We start from the raw sequence: 21,445 nt of genomic DNA, 5'->3' as shown, positions 1-21,445 counted from the left end.
AAATCTCTATTCCAGAAAAACTTATGGATTTTATAGATTTAATGTGGGTATATTTCATGTTTCAAAATATGACGTCATCGAATGTGAAATGACAAGATGAAAGTTAAATGAAAGTTAAAGATGAAAGATAGAATTGTCTGAAGTTAACGTGATATACTCTCGTCCCAGAACGATAAAATGTTATCCGTATTCTCAATGGAGGGTATAGGAAAACAGTAATTTTGACCCTTAATTTGACTATATCGAAGAATTTTATTCTGATTCTCTATATTTCTCTTTTTATGTTTCCCAACTTAATAATAATATAATGGTTACGATCTGGAAATCGTATCCACCAGGCTACTTAATCGCACATCTGACAATTCATCTATGGTTAAAAATTTCGAGCAAATATTGAAACTCGCCTTGAACAAAAGGTGGTTATGCCCCATCTTGCTGCATCTAAATCCGTTTATTAGGGAAATCTGAATCTAAATGACTTAGTTATATGTAAGATAGATAAGAACAGATTAGTTCATGTTAAAAGACTACTGATACCTTTTTTTACTCAGGTGATCATCGAAGAATAAAGAACCTATCAATCGACTCAATTGTACTCAACTGCCCATTACGTCTGCCTCTCCGCCCGATTGCGCCACTATCGCAAGACAAATATACTATCGTTTAATTCTTCTTCTGGTAGTTCCTTCTCCTGTCGGAGGTTGGCTATCATCACAGCTCTCCCTACCTTATTTGCGGCGGCTCTGAAAAGATCTACTGAGCTGCAACTATACCACTCTCTTAAGTTTCTCAGCCAGAAAATTCTTCTTCTACATATGGATCTTTTCTCCTTAATTTTGCCCTGCATTATAAGCCTTAATATCTCATATTTCGCTTCTCTTATAATGTGGCCCAAATATTCCAGCTTTCTTGTTTTGATGTTCTTTATCATCGCGCAATCCTTTCTTAGCCTTCTTAGCAATTCTGCTTTCGTAACTCGTTGGACCCATGGTATTTTCAAAATCCTTCTATAGTACCACATCTCAAATGCATCCAACTTCTTTATATTGTCTACTTTTAGTGTCCAGTTTTTCATTCCATACAACAAAGTCAACAACACGTAGCATCTTAAAACCTTATTCTCAGCTCCAAAGGAAAGTCTCGATTAACAAAAATTTTTTTCATTTTTATGAATGCTTTTCTTGCAGTTTCGATGCGTGTCCTGATTTCTCTACTTTGGTCGTTGTTTTCGATATTTGTGGTTATTTACTCTTTCTACTTGTTTTTCCTCGATATTTAGCCTTCCTACTGTGTGTTGCTTAGAAATAATCATGAACTTGGTTTTCTTAACGTTCATTTGTAGTCCATATTTTATACTGACTAGATCTAATCTATCTACTAATCATTGAAGTGCTTCTAGACTGTCTGCAAAAATAGCGGTGTCGTCTGCGAATCTTATGTTGTTCAAGATTTTTCCGTTTATTGATATACCCTGTTCTTCTTCTTATATTGCTTCCTTAAAAATAGCTTCTCTGTATAGATTGAATAACAATGGAGACAACACGGAACCCTGCCTAACACATTTTTTAATTTTTATGGTTCCCGTTAAGACATTTTTGATTTTAACCTTTGCTTTTTGGTTCCAGTACAGATTGACAATAACCCGTATCTCTCGACTGTCCACATCCTTTTCTTTTAAAAGTTATACGAGTTTCTGATATCGTACCGTAGTGAACGCACCCTAAGGGTTTGCTCACTACGGAGACCAAATGATGGTATCCTAGCCTAGAGCATGGTATCGTACTCTTCATATTCGTGAGTTCTCGCATTTAAAATAATGTATTTATTTTACCTGGCGATCGAAACTGGTTCATTCCACGAATATACGACTGTTTTGGATTATCGCGACAACGAATATTTTAGTGTACAACATAAGAAGTACGAAAGTATGTAAATGTCTCTAATAATTATTCCAGTAAACAACAATGTAATTTGCAATTTACTTTCGTTCTTCATATTTTGCACAATAAAATATTCGTTGTCGAGTTAATCCAACACAGTCGTATGTTCGTGGAATAGGCGGGTATATATTATCGATCGCTATGTAAAATAAATGCATTATTTTGAATGCCAGAATTCACGAATATGAAGAGTAAGATACTATGCTCTAGGCTAGGATACCATCCTTTGGTCTCCGTAGTGAGCACACGCTTAGTTCTCTTAGCAGGAAAGGTATAGTTGATCCATATGCAATTTGTGGTTTGATTAGTTCCCATGCTAAGTTTTCAATGAATTCGCTTCTTGAAACTTTTTTATTTATGTTATTAACTTTATATATACAGCAGGTACATATTAGTTTTATACAGCGTGTCTACTTAAGTTGGAAACATATGGGAAACTTTTTTATTATTAATTTTACGAAAAAAAGTTATTCTTTATAAAAAGTTCTGCATGTCCCAAAACCTAAGATTCAATCATCAGATATAAAATTTTCTCAATATTATACGAGGTATGTCAAAAAATATGAATTTCGGTCAAGGGTAAAGTACCTGTATTTCTCTCAATATCGAAAATTCTTATGATAAAAAGTTGTTTGGAATTAAAAACTAAGATCAAATATGCAATTACATGCTTCTAATAAAAAAAAAATTTTTCTTAAATTTATGGATACCCAACATTGTTTTTAATTATTACAAATATGAAACTCTTTTATTATTCATTTTACGAAAAAAAGTTATTCTTCATAAAAAGCTTTTCATGGTCTAAAATCTAAGACAAAACCATGATATATCAACTTTTATTAATTTTATACGAGGTGTGTCAAAAAATATGAAATTCGCTCAAGATTATAGTACCGTTTAGTCCATTCTTTCACGGTTTTTGCTCTAAATTTTAAAGAACCGCTTGGATTGACATGAAATTTGGCATACGCATAGCTTACATGTCAAAGAAAAAAAGTGATATTGTGCCGACGTGTGCTTTTGCCCTGGGGGTGACTTTCACCCCCTCTTGGGGGTGAAAAAATATATGTCCAAAACAACTCCGGAAATGGGAAAACTGACTAATTTTAAGTAACTTTTGTTCTATAGAGCTTTTTCGCCAAGTCAACACTTTTCGAGTTATTTGCGAGTGAATATGTTCATTTTTCAACAAAATAACCACATTTTTAGACGGTTTTTCGCAAATAACTCAAAAAGTAAGTATTTTGTCGAAAAAACTGTTCTTAGCAAAAATATAGCCTATAAAAAAGTAAAAAAAAATGGTGTACGCGTTAGGTCTCTGGATCTCGTAGAACCAGAGTTATAGCCAATGAAATATAGATTCATATTCACCAAATTTCAAGTAGAATATTTCGACGTGAAATATCCAAAAAATTAAGCACTTTTTGGGGAAAATCTATTTTAACTTTTTTAAAGTGTTTAAAAAAAGCTTTATTTCTGTTTTTACGAAAAGTTTCTAGCATTAAATTTAAGCAAGTTACGCTCAAAATAAAGTTGGTCCCTTTTGTTTTTGCAAAAAAAAATCGGGGAGACCACCCCCTAATTAGCAACTTAAATGAAATTAATCGTTGCCGCTCCATAAATTATTTTACTTATATTGTGTTTATATGATCTGTAAGTTTCATCGATTCAAAGTGTTTATTTTTGAAAAAATTTGGTTTCAAAGTAAAATTTTTAAAAATTTAAATTTTGAAAAATATGCTTTTTTTCAAAATAACTTAAAAATTGTTAGAGATACCAAAAGTCTCGAAATACAAAAAAGTCAGATTTGCTTTTCTGAATATCATGTATTTTTTTGTTTTTCTGTTAGACAAAAATTGATCAAGATTTGGTGTTTCTAAATTTGCATACATTCGTGACCAGTGACTCGTTCAACCCCTTTTAACTACAGCCGTTTCAATAATAAGGACTTTGAACCGATGAAACTTACAGATCATATAAACAATATATACACGAGTCAAGAAACTTGTGAAGTCGTTACGATTAAGTTCATTTAAGATACTAATTAGGGGGTGATTTTCTCGATTTTTTTACCAAAACCAAAAGGAACTAGCGTTATTTTGAGTGCAACTTGTTTGATTTTGATGCTAGAAATTTTTTTTATAAAACAAAAATGAAGCTTTTTTTAAACACTTTAAATAAGTTTAAATGAGTTTTCCCCGAAATGTGCTTCATTTTTGGTTATTTCACGTTAAAGTATTCCACTTGGAATTTGACGAATATGAACCTATATTTCATTAGCTATAACTCTGCTTCTACTAAATAAAAAACGTGATATATTCACTATTTTTTTAAATTTTTTATAGGCTATATTTTTGCTAAGAATGCTTTTTCGACAAAAAACTTACAATTTGAGTTATTTGCGAAAAACCGTCTAAAAGTGTGGTTATTTTGTTGAAAAAATGAACATATTCACTGCCAAATAACTCGAAAAGTATTGACTTAGTGAAAAAACTCTATAGAACAAAAGTTACTTTAAATTAGCCAGTTTACCCATTTCCTGACTTTGTTTGGACGAATATTTTTTAACCCCCAAGAGGGGCTGAAAACCACCACCAGGGCAAAAGCACATATCGGCACAATATCACTTTTTTTATTTGACTTGTTAGCTGTGTGTATGCCAAATTTCATGTCAATCCAAGCGGTTCTTTAAAATTTAAAGGTTTTGCAATATTTTACCGTTAATGAATGGACTATTTTTATTTCACAATATTTCAATTAGACGGATGTAATTGCATATTGAAACATAGTTTTTAATTCTAAACAACTTTTTTAATAACCGTTTTCAATATTGTGAAAATAAAGGTACTTTACTCTTGAGTGAAATTCATATTTTTTGACATAGCTCGTATAAAATTAATAAAATGTGATATCTGATAGTTGCATCTTCGGTCTTAAGACATACAGAGCTTTTTATAAAGAATACTTTTTTTTCGTAAAAGTAATAATAAAAGAGTTATCGTATGTGTAATAAATAAAAACGAAGTTAGTATCAATAAATTTGAGAAAAATTTGGAAAATATTTTTTTCCAATTAGAAGCATGTAATTGCATATTTGATCTTAGTTTTTATTTCCAAACAACTTTTCATAATACGAATTTTCGATATTGAGAGAAATAAAGGTACTTTACTCTTGAACGAAGTTCATATTTTTTGACATACCTCGTATAATATTGACAAAATTTGATATCTGATGATTGAATCTTAGGTTTTAGAGTATGCAGAACTTTTTGTAAGGAATAACTTTTTTTCGTAAAATGAATAACAAAAAAGTTTCCCATATATTTCCAACTTAAGTAGACACGCTGTATATACAACTAAAAACTGGAACGCGCTTAGTCGCGCGGTCTACGGTTGTAGACCAGTGCTCTTTGAATAATGGTAAAAAAATAATGCAAACAGATCGGCGGCGTTTAGCAACTGAAGAGTAAGTGCGATGTCACATTATGCGTTTTTACCGGATGCGGTGGAGACTCATCCGTTTCCAACGCAACCGGACAGACCTGTCACACTATGCGTTCAGCCTGATGCAGTTAGTAAGCGCGTAACGATGTCTCAAAACACATCCGTTTCCAACGCAACCGGACCGATCTGTCACACTATGCGGCGGAAACGCATCCGGCCAAAACGCATAATCTGACATCGGCCTAAGTTGGAAGTATTAGTGACAGCTACTGAGAGGGATGGTGGCGTATGTGCAGTTTTCTGCAATTAGCGACCACTTAAAGGAGAGTGGTCTACGATTGTAGACCGCGCGACTAACGGAGGATTGTGGTCTCCTCAGACAAGTTATCCAGGATTCACGAGACATTTGATTGCATATTGATTGCATAGTAGAGTGGAGAATTATTTACCAAAACTGAATTCTGCAAGCTCTATCGTCCCCAATCAATATTTAATTATCTTAGAAGACCTTTGTCCAGAAAACTCTATAAGGTGCCCATGTTCTAGAATTTGTTTTCTATTTTGCTAAATTGTATGCTGATTAATAAATGCACTATCTATTTTATGTAAACCCAAACTAACGTCGAACAAGAAAGAACAAATAACTGTATTTATGAAATGCGAACTTTGTTAATGCGAATATTTTTATTTAAGTAAAACGTCAAGAAGATTAAATGTCATGTTAAATAAGTGAACATCAATCTTATAACAAAAATAGAGAATTTGATAGATCTGGCATGGGAAAATGAAGTTAGAGTTCAATGGAAAGATGAATGTATACTTATAAAAGAAACAGATGGTAAAAAGCGAATTATCAAGGAAGCTGCTGTAATATATTTAAATAAGATTTGAGTTTATTGTAGCCCTTTGGCTATACCTATGTAAATTTTACCGTATTACAAACTAATCAATGAATATGAACTTATCAATTATTAAAAATCCTAATCACATTTTTACATGTCCAATTACAATGTATCAGTTGTTTTGTCGACGACAGGTCACAGCGATTAAAAACAAAAACAACCATGTGCCCATCGATTTTTTATAAACGCCAACAAAAATAGGGCAGTATTTTCTAAAATAATTAGTTATTTCTCGTAATTATTTCATCTAGTCGAAGGACTGAACCTCCGAAACAAAACCGACAAGACGAATATCTTAATAATTCTTTTTGCATTCGATTCGTGAATGCACCAGGACACTTTATGACCCCGAGACATGATATTATATTGAAAAACTGTCGGCAAAAAATTTATTAAAAAATTAGTCAAAAATATTACCCGGGCGGTTTTTGGGGTCGCTAACGACGAATATGACCTCAGGAATACCTGATGTCCAGGGTACCTACTGTTTACCTCGTCTTCGGGAGATTTCGGCAAATTCATTAAAAAATTAGTTAAAAATCGTCACTCAGGTATATTTGGGGTCGCTGCCGACGAATATGACATCGGAAGTGACCTCTGGAGTACCTGGTGCCCAGGATACCTACTGTTTATCTCGTAACTAATGGTGGTTAATTAATTTTTTACTGAATTGCCGAAAACTCCGGAAGATGAGGTATACAATAGGTACCCTGGGCATCAGGTACTCCAGAGACCACTTCTGATATCATATTCGTCGTTAGAGACCCCAAAAACTCCCGAGTAATGAATTTTGACTAATTTTTTAATGAATTTGCCGAAAACTCCAGAAAACGAGGTAAGCAGTAGGTACCCTGGGTACCAGGTATTCCGTTGATCACTTCCGTTGTCATATTCGTCGTCAGCGACCCAAATAACCCCAAGTAATGATTTTTGACTAATTTCTTAATGAATTTGCCGAGAACTTCCGAAGACGAGGTAAACAGTAGGTACCCTGGGCACCAGATATTCCGGAGGTTACTTCCGATGTCATATTGGTCGTTAGGGACTCCAAAAACCCCCCAAGTTATGATTTTTTGCTAATGTCTTAATTAATTTTTTACCGAAAACTCCACAAGACGAGGTAAACAGTAGGTACCCTGGGCACCAGGTACTCCGTAGATCACTTCCGATGTCATATTTGTCGTTAGTGACTCTAAAAACCCCCCGAGTAATGATTTTTGACTAAGTTTTTAATGAATTTGAATGACAAGGTAAACAGTAGGTACCCTGGGCAACAGGTACTCCGGAGATCAATTGCGACGTCATCGTTTTCAGCCACCAGAAAAACCCCAGAATAACAAAATTAAACTCATTTCCGCCGATAATTGACGAGTTCTGAATTTTTTTTATTGTCTGTTTGAGGTGCCCTTTAAGAATGCATTTATTGTATGCAGTTTTTCAATGTTATATCATGGCTTGGTGTCGCAAAGTTTCCTGGCGTATTCGCGAATCGAATGCAAAAAGAATTATTAAGATCCGTCTTGTCCTTTTTTTTCGGAGGTAAGTCTAATTTTAGTGCTTTATTGCTTCGCCTAATCACCTTTCTAAGTTTTTACGATAAGTAGTTATATATATAATTTGACGTTAATAATTAACCACTTATCTTCTTTTGTTCTTTTTTTTTTGTACTGTTTGAAGAATATTTAACACGGTGATCACCATCATGTGTGATGTGGCCCATGCAGAGACAGCGTGACAATCGAATGGAGGCGCAGACACAATGGCAGAGTTAGAGTCTCTCTTCGGAATGAACAATCTAGTCAGATCTTGCTTGCAAAGGTAAAACAGTATAATATATGAAAAAATCGATTTTTGAATTTGCCGCCGAAACTGGCTTATTTTTTCCGCTCTTTCTTATGCAATTATTAATTTATTTCTATCTCATTTAGTTTTCAAAATGTGACACTGGTAAAACAGTATATGAGTACGTGTACTTGCGTCTCTGCTATGGTAAAACAGTATATTCGACAAACTCTACAAAGACAGAATAGTATACATCGTCATAGACTGCTTATTCGTGGTATTATGTTATATCTATTTTTTTTAAACTCTACTGGTAAATAGGATATATTATGTGGTATATGCTGTTAAACGGTAACATATTTCATAAAAACGGTGTCCCAATTCAAATGGTAAAATAGTATAACTCTTCATATACTCTTTTACCATAGTATGACCAATGGGAATTTTTATCTCCCCCGAAGGTATATACGTATAAAGTTTTTTATATACTCTTTGGGTATACTGGAAAAACGGTAAAACAGTATACCTAATATGTCACTTTACAAGCACATTTAAAAAAACTATACCTATTTGCTCTTGTAATAATTATTATAATCACATACTTTTTTTATATTCCAAATTTCACTTGTCTAACTTTATAAAAATGACAAAATGGCACAGTAAAAGAACAAAAAGTCATTTATCTCAAAACTCACTTTTTTCACATATTAGACTATTTTACCTTTGCAGGAAAGAAATTATATAAAGGCCAATAGACTCATATAGGCAGGGCAACTGCTACGCAGCAATGACAATCGCCTTATAAACTATGTATGTACACTCGGGTGCAAAATTAACCGGACACCTTAAAAATGGGTAATTTTTGATGTCTCGCCATTCCTAAACCTGTTGTCCGATTTAAGTGATTTTTTAATATCTTATAGCCTTATTCTTTAACAATACCGTTTTAATAATATTGTTGCTAAACAGGTAAATTTTCATTGTATACCGGGTGTACCAATGAAACTGTGTTTTTTTCTCAAACTTCGCATCGCCCTGTGGAGTATTCTAGCATTTACAAAATACTCAAATTTAAACCGAACTATAGCCTCATGTTTTCTCAACATTCTCTTTTTTGAGTAATTTGCTTATGTTGGACCGTTAAAAAGTTAGTTACTTTAACAGTTAGCCATGTTTATTATCAAAACAGTATGTTTTTAAATAAGCATGGCAAACTTTATGGAGTTATTCTACATGAAAAAATAATGACGGTTTGCTTTATAAACGTATGTCCGCAAATGCTTAATTTCTAAGATAGAGGGTGTTGAAATTTTTCTTATAAACTGACGATTTATTTATTGCTTTAAAACCAGTTGAGATATGCAAATGAAATTTGGTGGGCTTTAAGACGTAGCTATTATACAACTTTTGACATACAAGTTAGAATTTAATATTCACCATTGGCGCGCATACGGGTAATATGAGCTGTCATATCACCCGTATGCGCGCCAATGGTGAATATTAAATTCTTAGTTGTATGTCAAAAAATGTGCAATAACTACGTCTTAAAACTCATCAAATTTCATTTGCATATCTCAACCGGTTTTAAAGCAATAAATAAATCATCAGTTTGTAAGAAAAATTTCAACACCCCCTATCTCAGAAACGAAGCAATTGCGGACATACCGTTTATAAAGCAAACTGTCATTATTTTTTCATGCAGAATTACCCTTTAAAGGTTGCCATACTTATTTGAAAAGACCCCGTATTGATGAAAAACATAACTAGTTGTTAAATTACCTAACTTTTTTATGGTCCAATGTACGCGAATGAAGCAAAAACAAAATGTTTAGAAAACATGAGGCTATCGTTAGATTTTAATTTCAGTATTTTGTAAATGCTAGAATATTCTACAGGGTGATGCGGAGTTTAAGAAAAAAACACAGTTTCATTGGTACACCTCGTATACAATGAAAATTTACCTGTTTAGCAACAATATTATTAAAACAGTATTGCTAAAGAATTAAGCTATAACATATTAAAAAATCACTTAAATCGGACAACAGGTTTAGGAATTGCGAGACATCAAAATTTACCCATTTTTAAGGTGTCCGGTTAATTTTGCACCAGAGTGTATTTTGGGAAAGACCAAATCGGAGAAAGTCGGTAAAACGGCCTAAAAAAAGGTTAAAAGATGTAGTCAGAGAAGATCTGTAGAAAATGGGAGTGAGATAATGGGGAATAGTGGCACAGAACCGACAAACATGGTAGGTAAAAGTAAACGGGGCAAAGACTCACGAAGAGTTGTAACGCCATTGATGATGATGACAATTATCATGGCTTCACGACTTTCTGCTGTATGGAATAGATATCATACATTTTTTAGTCAAGACACTTGTTTTGTTCTCACACATTTTCGACCTTTTCTAAGCCGATTGCAGTGTTCAATCTGATTTTCCTAAGTTCTCCCTAGTACTTCTTTATTCATATATCTACCAATGTATTCGTAGTACCCATGCAGGTATTTAGGTTTACCTGTTTTAATTCAATTCATTGACGGTATTGTTACTGTACAGGTATCGAAATTATCTAATCCAAAGGTTAGATCAGACATATAATAATAATTCACTGTTCATTGTCTTATTTTGCCGTTGAGGTATCTATTGCCATGTTTTCATATAAACAAATACACTCATCGGCACAAAATTCCGCCACCCAAAATTTTTAACTAAGTTTGACAATCTATAACTTTCTGATTTGCACTCCGATTTTCAAGATTGTATTCCGATTTTCTTGCATCAGTTTGTAGTTACAAGTATTGATGTCGTTTGTTATTCCGGTAATATTTTGTTTTGCTTAGATGGCATTATATGGGGTAAATGGAAGCGTTGTATTTTCTCCTATTTTTAAAAAATTAGAGAGCTGATGTTGTTTCATACTCCTTTTATATTATCCTGGAAGTATCACTATATATGGTTTTGTTTTTTGAATTATCCAAATATCTCTTTTTTTGTAAGAGCTTAATATCAAAACACTGCTTTGAAGTTTTTTTAATTAAAAATATCAAACGCACTAAAATTAACAAAACAAAACAAAATTAACAACAAAACAAGTAGTCTGGGCTGATTATCGGAGAATAGGCCATTTTTGGGAAAAGTTATTTACCAGCAATTTTATTGTTGGACTCGAATCGTATGATTGTATATATTAATAATATAGGTATGCAAAGTCCGCACATAGTGTGCTACTTTTTTTATAAACAAAATTGCGCCCGAAAATCGTTTTTTTTTTCAATTTTTGCTCTATAACTTCAAATATTTTAAGTTTACACCAAAAACATCCAAATAAAAATTCACCGCAATTAAATTCTGCACAGAGACGTGTTTTCTCCGATTCACTTCGACGAAAACTTTCCCCGGAAAAAGCGGGCTTTTCCAACAAAATCTTTAATTTTCAACAGAAATTTTAGATAAGTAATTGTTAATCGATAATTAAATAACTTGGTAATGTAAAAGCCCTTTTCGTATGGATTATAATTCCAGAAGCCGATGGAAATTGAATGAACAGTTTATCAACAATTGAATTTTTAATTAAAAATTTACGGTCGCTATAATAACGACAATAATTATGATGCATAAGAATAACTATGATTTTTTCATAAAAAAACACTATACCTATCTAATGTACTTTACAGAATTGAACTTGGACTATTTAAGCGGCCTCAGGAATATTTTAAAATTATAAAGAATTTTTTGGCTTAAAATCAAATAGAATATCTCGGGAGACATTAAATTAAATTAAATTGTAAAAACAATATTCGAAAAAAAGCGGCAGGACGCTTCTTTCAAAAGAAAAAACGTTTAATTATGGCGAGTAGTTCCTGAGATACAACCGGTCAAATTTGACCGGAATTTCGCCTTTTTATTTTTGTCCTCTTTCTCCACACCAATTTTCATATCCTTAAAATACTCATAAAATATATTATTATAATAAAAACTATCGATAATACGTGTGAAAATTGCCAAAAATAGCAAAATTCCAATTCAAAATTAGATTGGAGAAAATGTAACCCTCAAAGTTCAAAATCGGTATACGTAAAAAAATGCATTTTCTCGGCTTCCCATGGAGCAATTTCCTTCATTCTTTTTTTGTTCCGAAGTAACTCGAGTAGAGCCATCGAACTAATGCATTATTGAATGTCAGACTTGCTTTGGTTTTGTTATAATAATTTAATTTATTTATTATAACACAAAATTTTATTTGTTTAAATAAAAATTGTTTAAATAATTATACAGTTTTCAAATGAGAATATTTATGTTTTTAATTTTAAAAGGTACACTTGTAGTAAGTTTATCCAAAAAAAAAGCCTACAACTGGAAAAAATATGTAATTTTTTGTTCTTATAAATAAATTAATCTATTATAACAAAACAAAAGCAAGTTTGACATTTAATAATGCGTTTGTTCGATGGCTCTACTCGAGTTATTAGGGAACAAAAAAAGAATGAAGGAAATTGCTCCATGGGAAGCCGAGAAAATGCATTTTTTTAACGTATACCGATTTTGAACTTTGAGGGTTACATTTTCTCCAACCTAATTTTTGATTGGAATTTTGCTATTTTTGGCAATTTTCACACGTATTATCGATAGTTTTTATTATAATAATATATGTTATGAGTATTCTAAAGGTATGAAAATTAGTACGAAGAAAGAGGACAAAAATAAAAAGGTGATGGTTTGAAAATTATGATCGTATTGTTTATATCTTTGCCGTAAATTCCGGTCAATTTTCACCGGTTGTATCTCAGGAACCACTCGTCATAATTAAACTTTTTTTCTTTTAAAAGAAGCGTCCTGCCGCTGTTTTTCGAATACCGTTTTCACTATTTAATTTAGTTTAATATTTCTCGAGATATTCTATTTGTTTATAAGCCAAAAAATTGTTTATAATTTTAAAATATTCCTGAGGCCGCTTAAATAGTCCAACTTCAATTCTGTAAAGTACATTAGATAGGTATAGTGTCTTTTTATGAAAAAATCATAGTTATTCTTATGCATCATATTTATTGTCGTTATTATAGCGACCGTAAATTTTTAATTAACAATTCAATTGTTGCTAACGTGTTTATTCAATTTTTATCGGCTTCTGGAATTATAATCCATACGAAAAGGGCTTTTACATTACCAAGTTATTTAATTATTGATTAACAATTACTTATCTAAAGTTTTAGTTAAAAATTAAAGATTTTGTTGGAAAAACCCGTTTTTTTCGGGGAAAATTTTCGTCGAAGTGAATCGGGGAAAACACGTCTCTATGCAGAATTTAATTGCGGAGAATTTTTATTTGGGTGTTTTTGGTATAAAGTTAAAATCTTTGGAGTTATAGAGCAAAAATTGAAAAAAACACGATTTTCGGGCGCCATTTTGTTTATAAAAAAAGTAGCACACTATCTGCGGACTTTGCATTCCTATATTATTAATACATACAATAATAAGATTCGATTCCAGCAATAAAATTGCTGGTAAATAACTTTTCCTTGTATTTTGCTAATTAGCCCAAAGTAAAGTCAATAGCGAGTATGTCCACCTCTTGCAGCAACGACTGCTCACAATCTGTTTGGCATCGAATAAAGATGTGTTATCCTTGCCTGGGAAAAGCCCGATATTCTTCTACTAGGGCCATAACTGTACCAAATTTTGGGCTTATAAATGCTTTTTTTGCATAAATGCTCAATAGGATTGAGATCTGGGCTGCATGCGGGTCATTCTAATCTTATCAATCCAACCTCTATTTTATGAGTCCATCAGTGTTTTTATTTAAAAAAAATAAATGGTACCTACAGCTCTTACAAGAAAAGAGATATTCCGATAATTAAAAAAACAAAATTTTAGTAATGCTCTTGGGATAATATGACAGGACTATAAAACAAAATCAGATCTTAAACTTTTCCACAGAATTTTTTAAAGTTAGGAGAAAATAAAACGCTTCTATTCACCGCTGTATAATGTCAGGCAAGCAAAACTTTTGTATTACCATAGAGTGCAGCCGATATGTGAAATAATTGTGCATTTAATGATAGAAGTATATAATTTGGACCACACATACTGCAAAAATAAAGGTTTAAATTTAGATATGAGGCCATCTTAGATTTTGCCTTTTACAAAAATAGCGGGGATTCAAAATGGCGACTATACATTCTGACTAATAGCACGATATAGTCCTGTCGCCAGTGGGGGTACAACGGCCTCCTTAATTCAGATGGACTTGCTCAAGTTTTTTATGTATTTTGACCCGTAGAACACGAATTTTTTGGGTGACAGTCGATCCGGATGTCGATAAGATTGTTAAAAACAAAGAACTTAAGGAATCACATAACAGCGATTTTTCGCAAAAAAAAACATTTTTTGTATTTTTTGGGTCATTCTAAGCAAAAAATGTTTTTACAAGTTTTTTCGTAGGATGCATAGTTTTCGACATAAACGCGGTTGAACTTTCAAAAAATTGAAAAATTGCAATTTTGAACCCGAATAGCTTTTGATTGAAAAATAAAATTGCGATTCTGCTTACCGCATTTGAAAGTTCAAGTTAAATTCTATCGGTTTTTATTACATTCATTGCTAAAAATTAATTTTTTTACTGTTAAAGAAAGCTATAAACACATAGTGATTGAATGATGTTTTCAATGCATTTCTCATTTGAAATTCAACGAGTAGGTGCGCATACACACAATTTCTACGTAGATTACGTACATTAAAACGCATGTATTGGGCACGGGAAGCACTATGTGTTTATGGCTTTGTTTAACAAAGAAAAACTTAATTTTTAGCAATTTAAATAATCAAAACCGATAGAATTTGACTTGAACTTTCAAATGCAGTAAGCAGAATTGCTATTTTATTTTTTAATCAAAAGTTATTCGAGTTCAAAAATTGAACTTTTTCGATTTTTTGAAAGTTCAACCGCGTTTATCTCGAAAACTATGCATCCTACGAAAAAACTTGTAAGATAATTTTTTGCTGAGAATCACCCAAAAAATACAAAAAAATGTTTTGTTTTGCGAAAAATCGCTGTTATGTAATTCCTCAAGTTCTTCGTTTATAACAATCTTATCGACATCCGGATCAACTGTTACCCAAAAAATGCGTATTCTACGGGTCAAAATACATAAAAAAAACTTGGGTAAGCCCATCTTAATTAAGGAGGCCGTTGTACCCCCCTGGCGACAGGACTAATAACTTTTGAACGAGACTTCAGATTTCAACCAAATTTGGTATATAGGTTCTTTTTTTAATGTATAAAATCGAGGTCTTGAACCGGAAGAATCGGTTTACCAGAAGTTGTGTTTTCCTGGTTTTTATGTAAAAATATGCCGTTTTTTTTTCAATTCAAGTGGTAATTAATATAACTAAAGAGTTCAAAATTCTTCTTAAAAAATATTTTTACGCTCTTTCCAACGAAGGTATCACCCTATTGAAAAATTAATAGGCTGAAAGAATTGAAAAAGAAACAACATATTTTTGCATAAAAAAAAACAGTAAAAACACAAATTCTGGTAAACCGTTTCCTACGGTTCCAGACCTCGATATTATTCATCAAAAAAGAACCTATATACCAAATTTGGTTAAAATCTGACATCTCGTTCAAAAGTTATCGTGATATTAGTCACATATGTATAGTCGCCATTTTGAATGCCAGCCATTTTTGTAAAAGGAACAAAAACTTAAATGGCCACGTATCTAAATTTGAACCTCTGTATGTGCAGTATATGTGGTCCAAATTATATGCTTCTACCATTAAATGCACGATAATTCTTATAATACTTGCACGAATCTGCTGCATATAAGTACATATGTGAAGATACGTTTTGCACTTAATAAATGGTAATTAACATAACTAAAAAGTCAAAAATATTTCCTAAAAAATATTTTTACGTTTTTTAATGGCCGTATTAACTATTTAAACAATTAATACATACAGGGTGAAATAATTAAAAAAAAACAACATATTTTTACATAAAAACCAGGAAAAACACAACTTCCGGTAAAGCGATTCTTCCGGTTCAAGACTTTGATCTTATACATTAAAAAAAGGACCTATATACCAAATGTGGTTGAAATCTGAAGTCTCGTTCAAAAGTTATCGTGCTATTAGTCACATATCTTTAGTCGCCATTTTGAATCCCCGCCATTTTTGTGAAACGCAAAATCTGAGATGACCTCATATCTAATTTTGCACCGTTATATGTTTAGTATATGTGGTCCAAATTACATGCTTCTATCATTAAATGCAAAATTCTTATAATATTTATACGAATCTGCCGCACTAATAGAATAATACCAAATAAAACCAATACATAATGTACCTACAAACCGGTGCAAGAATCTTGAATATCGGAGCACAAATAGGTAATTAATTTATAAATTGTCAAACTTAATCAAAAATTTTGGGTGGCGGAATTTTGTGCCGGTGTGTGTAGATTTTATTTTTTTATTTCTGATTTTTATTTCTTCTTCCAACATTTAGTTCATGTCGTGAGGGTTTCCAATGTACATAGGTATATGGATATGTGAATTTTCCAACTAATTTAATTCGGGTTTTTGCATTTCAATATGGAGATATAGTCTGGGCTGATTATCGGAGAATAGGCCATTTTTGGGAAAAGTTATTTACCAGCAATTTTATTGCTGGAATCGAACTATAAGATCCTATATATTAATAATATAGGTATGCAAAGTCCTCAGATAGTGTGCTACTTTTTTTATAAACAAAATGGCGCACGAAAATCGTGTTTTTTTCAATTATTGCTCTATAACTCCGAAGATTTTAACCTTACAACAAAAACACCTAAATAAAAATTCACCGTGATTAAATTCTGCATAGAGACGCGTTTTTCCCGATCTGATCCGATGAAAATTTTCATCGGAAAATGCGGGTTTTCCCAACAAAATCTTTAATTTTCAAATAAAGTTTTAGATAAATAATTATCTACCAATAATTAAATAATTTGGTGACTTAAGAGCCTATTTAGTTTAAATTATAGTTCCAGAAGCTGATGAAAATTAAACGAATATTTAGCAACAATTTAATTGTTAATTAATAATTTACAGTCGCAATAATAACCAAAATAATTATGATACACTGATCAAGCTTTGAAATCTTATAAAGATTAGATGCCTATTTAATATTTTGTCGACAAAATATGAATTTTTTATTTTTTTGCGTAATCTTTAAATGTTTTAAAAAAAATAGTTATGAACAAATTAACGTTTCTCATAAAGTTTTTATTATATTATAATTTTAAAAAATAGCTAAAATGCGCATTTTAGATATCTTTAAAATGAATGCTTTAAAACTTTTTTGCAACCATTTGTAAAACAGTTATGAAACAGCAAAGTAAACATACGATTAATACTGTGTTTATAATTTTTTTTAATTATTTCAAAGCGTAGAAGTGAGTTTAAAGTAGAAGCTAATTATTTACAAAATAATTTCGATTATCAGTTTAATGGTTATATTTTAATTAAAGATTATAAATATATTTTTTTGTAATTAACACGCGCGAAAGGAGAGTAACACAGTACTGTAGCTAAAATTTTCACTCGGAGCGACGACCGGCCGCGTGATGTACACTTTTAATAAATAATGCATGCTGCGTGTCAGTCGCTTGGAGTGAACATTTTAGCTCCGACTCTGTATCAGGCCTAAGTTTGCGCTAAAAATTACAAAAAAAGTATTTTTAATCTTTGATTAAAATATAACCATTGCACTAACTTTGACATTCTTTGTGAGTAATTAGGTTGTACCATAGACTCACTTTTAAGCTTTGAAACAATTAAAACAAATTATAAACAACGGAGAATTCGTATATTTATTTTGCTGCTTCATAATTGTTTTGTAAATGGTTCGAAAATTTTTTTTAAGCATTCATTTTCAAGACCTATGAAATACGTATTTTAAGTATTTTTTTAAATTAGACTATAATAAACAATTTCTGAGAAATGTTAATTTGTTTATAAAAATTTTTTTAAACATTTAAAGATTATGCAAAAAAATTAAAAATTTATATTTTGTCTACAAAATATAAAATAGGCATCACACCTTTATAGTCTTTCTAAGTTTGATCAATGTCTCATGATTATTTTGGTTGTTATTGCGACTGTAAATTGTTAATTAACAATTGAATTGTTGCTAAAATATTCGTTTCATTTTCACCGTCTTCTGAATTTATAATCTATAACAAAAAAGCTTTTATTTCACCAAGCTATATAATTATTGATAAATAATTACTGGCCCAAAAAATTTATTTGAAAATTCGAGATTTTGTTGGGAAAACCCACATTTTCCGAAGAAAATTTTCATCGGAGCAAATCGGGAAGAACATGCCTCTATGCAGAATTAAATTGGGATGAATTTTTATTTGAGTGTTTTTGGTGTAAAGTTAAAATCTTCGGAGTTATACAGCAATAATTGAAAAAATTAGATTTGTCGGCGCCATTTTGTTTATAAAAAAAGTAGCACACTATATGCGGACTTTGCATACCTATATTAATGATATATAGGATCTTATAATTCGATTCCAGCAATAAAATTTCTGGTAAATAACCTTTCTTTGTACTTTACTAATTAGACCAGCGTATTATAACTATTTTTTTTTCAAAATTTAAAGAATATGCAAAAAAAAAGAAAAATTTATATTTTGTCGATAAAATATTAAATAAGCATCTCGTCTTTATAATCTTTATAAGTTTGATCAATATATCATGATTATTTTGGTTATTATTGCGATCGTAATTTGTTAATTAACAATTGAATTGTTGCTAAAATATTCGTTTAATTTTCACCGGCTTCTGGAATTACAATATATACCAAGAAAGCTTTGATGTCACTAAGTTATTTAATTTTTCATTAATAATTACTTACCTAAAACTTTATTTGAAAATTAGAGTTTTTGTTAGGAAAACCCGCATTTTCCGAGGAAAATTTTCATCTGAGCAAATCGTGAAAAACCTATCTCTATGCAGAATTTAATTGCGGTGAATTTTTTTAAGGTGTTTTGGTTGTAAAGTTAAAATCATGAGAGTTATAGAGCATTAATTGAAAAAAATACGATTTGTCGGCGCCATTTTGTTTATAAAAAAAGTAGCACACTATCTGCGGACTTTGCATACCTATATTATTAATATATAGGATCTTATAATTTGATTCCAGCAATAAAATTGCTGGTAAATAACTTATCCATGAATTTTGCTAATTAGCCCAGAGTAATATGAAACAAGAAAAAAAAGTCTGACTATAGACCAGGGCGTTTAGCAATAAAAACACCGAAATAAATAGATTTTTAAACACAGAACCTAGAGACTTTCTATTTTTGCATTGTGTTCAGAATGATGTCAGGAAAAAGTCTTCAACAGAAAAATAGGTATGAATGCATATTTGTACTTTAACGTGCATAAAAGTCATCCAAAATTGCATAAACATGTCAAAATAAGCATATCAATAGTCATTACTCGGGGGGTTGTTGGAGTCGTTGAGCACGACTACACCATCAGAACCGACCCCCGGAGAACTTGGTGCCCAGAGTCACTGCTAAGATACGTCATCTTCTGGAGTGTCGAGTTTATTCGTCATTAAATTGATGCAAACAAATTACTCGGGGGGTTTTTTGGGTTGCTGAAGAGGAATATGCTATCAGAACGACACCCGGAGCACCTTGTATCTAGAACGACGTAATTTTCTGGAGTTTCGAGTGATTTTGGCACTAAACTGATGCAAACAGATTACATGGGGGTTTCTGAGATAGCTGAATAGGAATACACCATCACGACTGACTCCCCGGACCACCTGGTACCCAAGGTCACTGCTACGACATGTCTTCTAGATTTTGAAGGATTTTTGAGCACCAGGTACACCGGGGGGTCGGTTTCGATAGCATATTTTTGTTCAACAACCCAAAAACCCCCCGAGTAATCTGTTTGCATCAATTTAGTGCCCAAAAGCCTCGAAACTCCAAATGACGTGCCCTTAGTAATGAACCTGGGCACCAGGTACTGCGGTGGTCTGTTCTGATGGCCTATTCATCTACAGCGACGCCAAAACCCCCTAGTAATAAAATATGTCTCGCAATACCCTTATTTTGACATTTTTGTGCACTTTTGGATTAAAGTAAATAATGGAAAAAAATAATTATACGTATTATTCAAAATTAACAATTATTATCAATAAAACAAAAATTGTAATAAAATAATATATTATATACATTAACCTTATATAAATAGATATCACTATTTTTCTAAAACAATAACAAAATTTAATAAAAAATAAATACATATCACATTAAAAAAGGAACTCTTCTTTCTTCTGTACTAATGTGTGCAGATCTTTACTTTTGGAGGTTCATATAACTCTGAAAATAAAAAAAAATAGAATCATTTAAAATTTTGAAATACTCTTTTGATTTATGGATGTGTGTTACAGCAATCAGTGTGTTTTTTAGGTAATATTGCGCAGGATAATATTTCAAAAACAGCTGTGATTAAAATGTCTGTTCGTGTTACTGAACTGCCACCATTATAAGCAATTTACAAGCTTACACAAAGCACCGAAATTACCAAAAATATTTCTAAATATTTCAAGTTATGCCATCTGTTTTTAGTCAGTTCTGTTCACATTCAACTGATCTATATCAAAAACTCTAACATGAAGTAAAACCACTTCTATGTAAAAGGTATATTTAATAAAATTTTAAAAATCCCAATGGATTAAATAAAATAGGTTCATTCAGAACGTATTCGGACCTATCAGTCCATCATCGGTGAATTCATATATACTTGCTAACTAGCCCCAGAGCCAAACAATGGTTGTATGTACTTATAATTCCATCTACATTATAGTGTTGTTGGAAAGGCGAAACGCCGATGTTAAAAGAATACCTCCAGGAACATGGTGAGACTCTAAACGAGAACCCTAACAACCATCTTGGGCCAACGAACTCTGCCAAGTGTTTGGGAGGTCACTTGGCAGACCTCGTTGGCCCAAGATAGTTGTTACGGTTCTCGTTTAGAGTCTCAACAGTGTTTGGTTCTGGGGCTAATGAGCAAGTGTATATGAATTCACTGATGATGGACTGATAGGTCCGAAAACGTTCTGAATGAACCTATTTTATTTAATCCATTGGGATTTTTAAAATATTATTAAATATACCTTTTATATAGAAGTGGTTTTACTTCATGTTAGAGTTTTTAACTATATGGTATACAGCCAACCCAGGGAACTACCCCTTTTAATTGATCTATATCACATTTTAATACTAAATATTGTATTCTTCAAATTTTGTGAATGAGGCTCATGTGCGACTACGGTGTGGAGAATAAAGTTTAACCGTGAGTTGAATCAATATTA

At 31.8% G+C, this 21,445-nt stretch overlaps 1 protein-coding gene across 1 annotated transcript in view; it reads right to left on the bottom strand.

The window, feature by feature from the left end:
• Positions 1–20,277: 20,277 nt before the first annotated feature.
• Positions 20,278–21,445, bottom strand: part of LOC114325878 (probable multidrug resistance-associated protein lethal(2)03659) — a 170,853-nt gene continuing 169,685 nt past the window's right edge. Inside the window, exon 16 of the mRNA XM_028274010.2 lies at positions 20,278–20,450. Coding sequence (XP_028129811.2) covers positions 20,427–20,450 — 24 coding nt within the window. The 3' untranslated portion in view covers positions 20,278–20,426. The remainder of the gene's footprint in view (positions 20,451–21,445) is intronic.

This window comes from Diabrotica virgifera, chromosome 1 (genome assembly GCF_917563875.1).
Source record: "Diabrotica virgifera virgifera chromosome 1, PGI_DIABVI_V3a".
NCBI classification, from domain to species: Eukaryota; Metazoa; Arthropoda; class Insecta; order Coleoptera; family Chrysomelidae; genus Diabrotica; species Diabrotica virgifera.
Note: the sequence above shows the minus strand (reverse complement) of the source record. Positions and strands in the feature narration are given on the sequence as shown.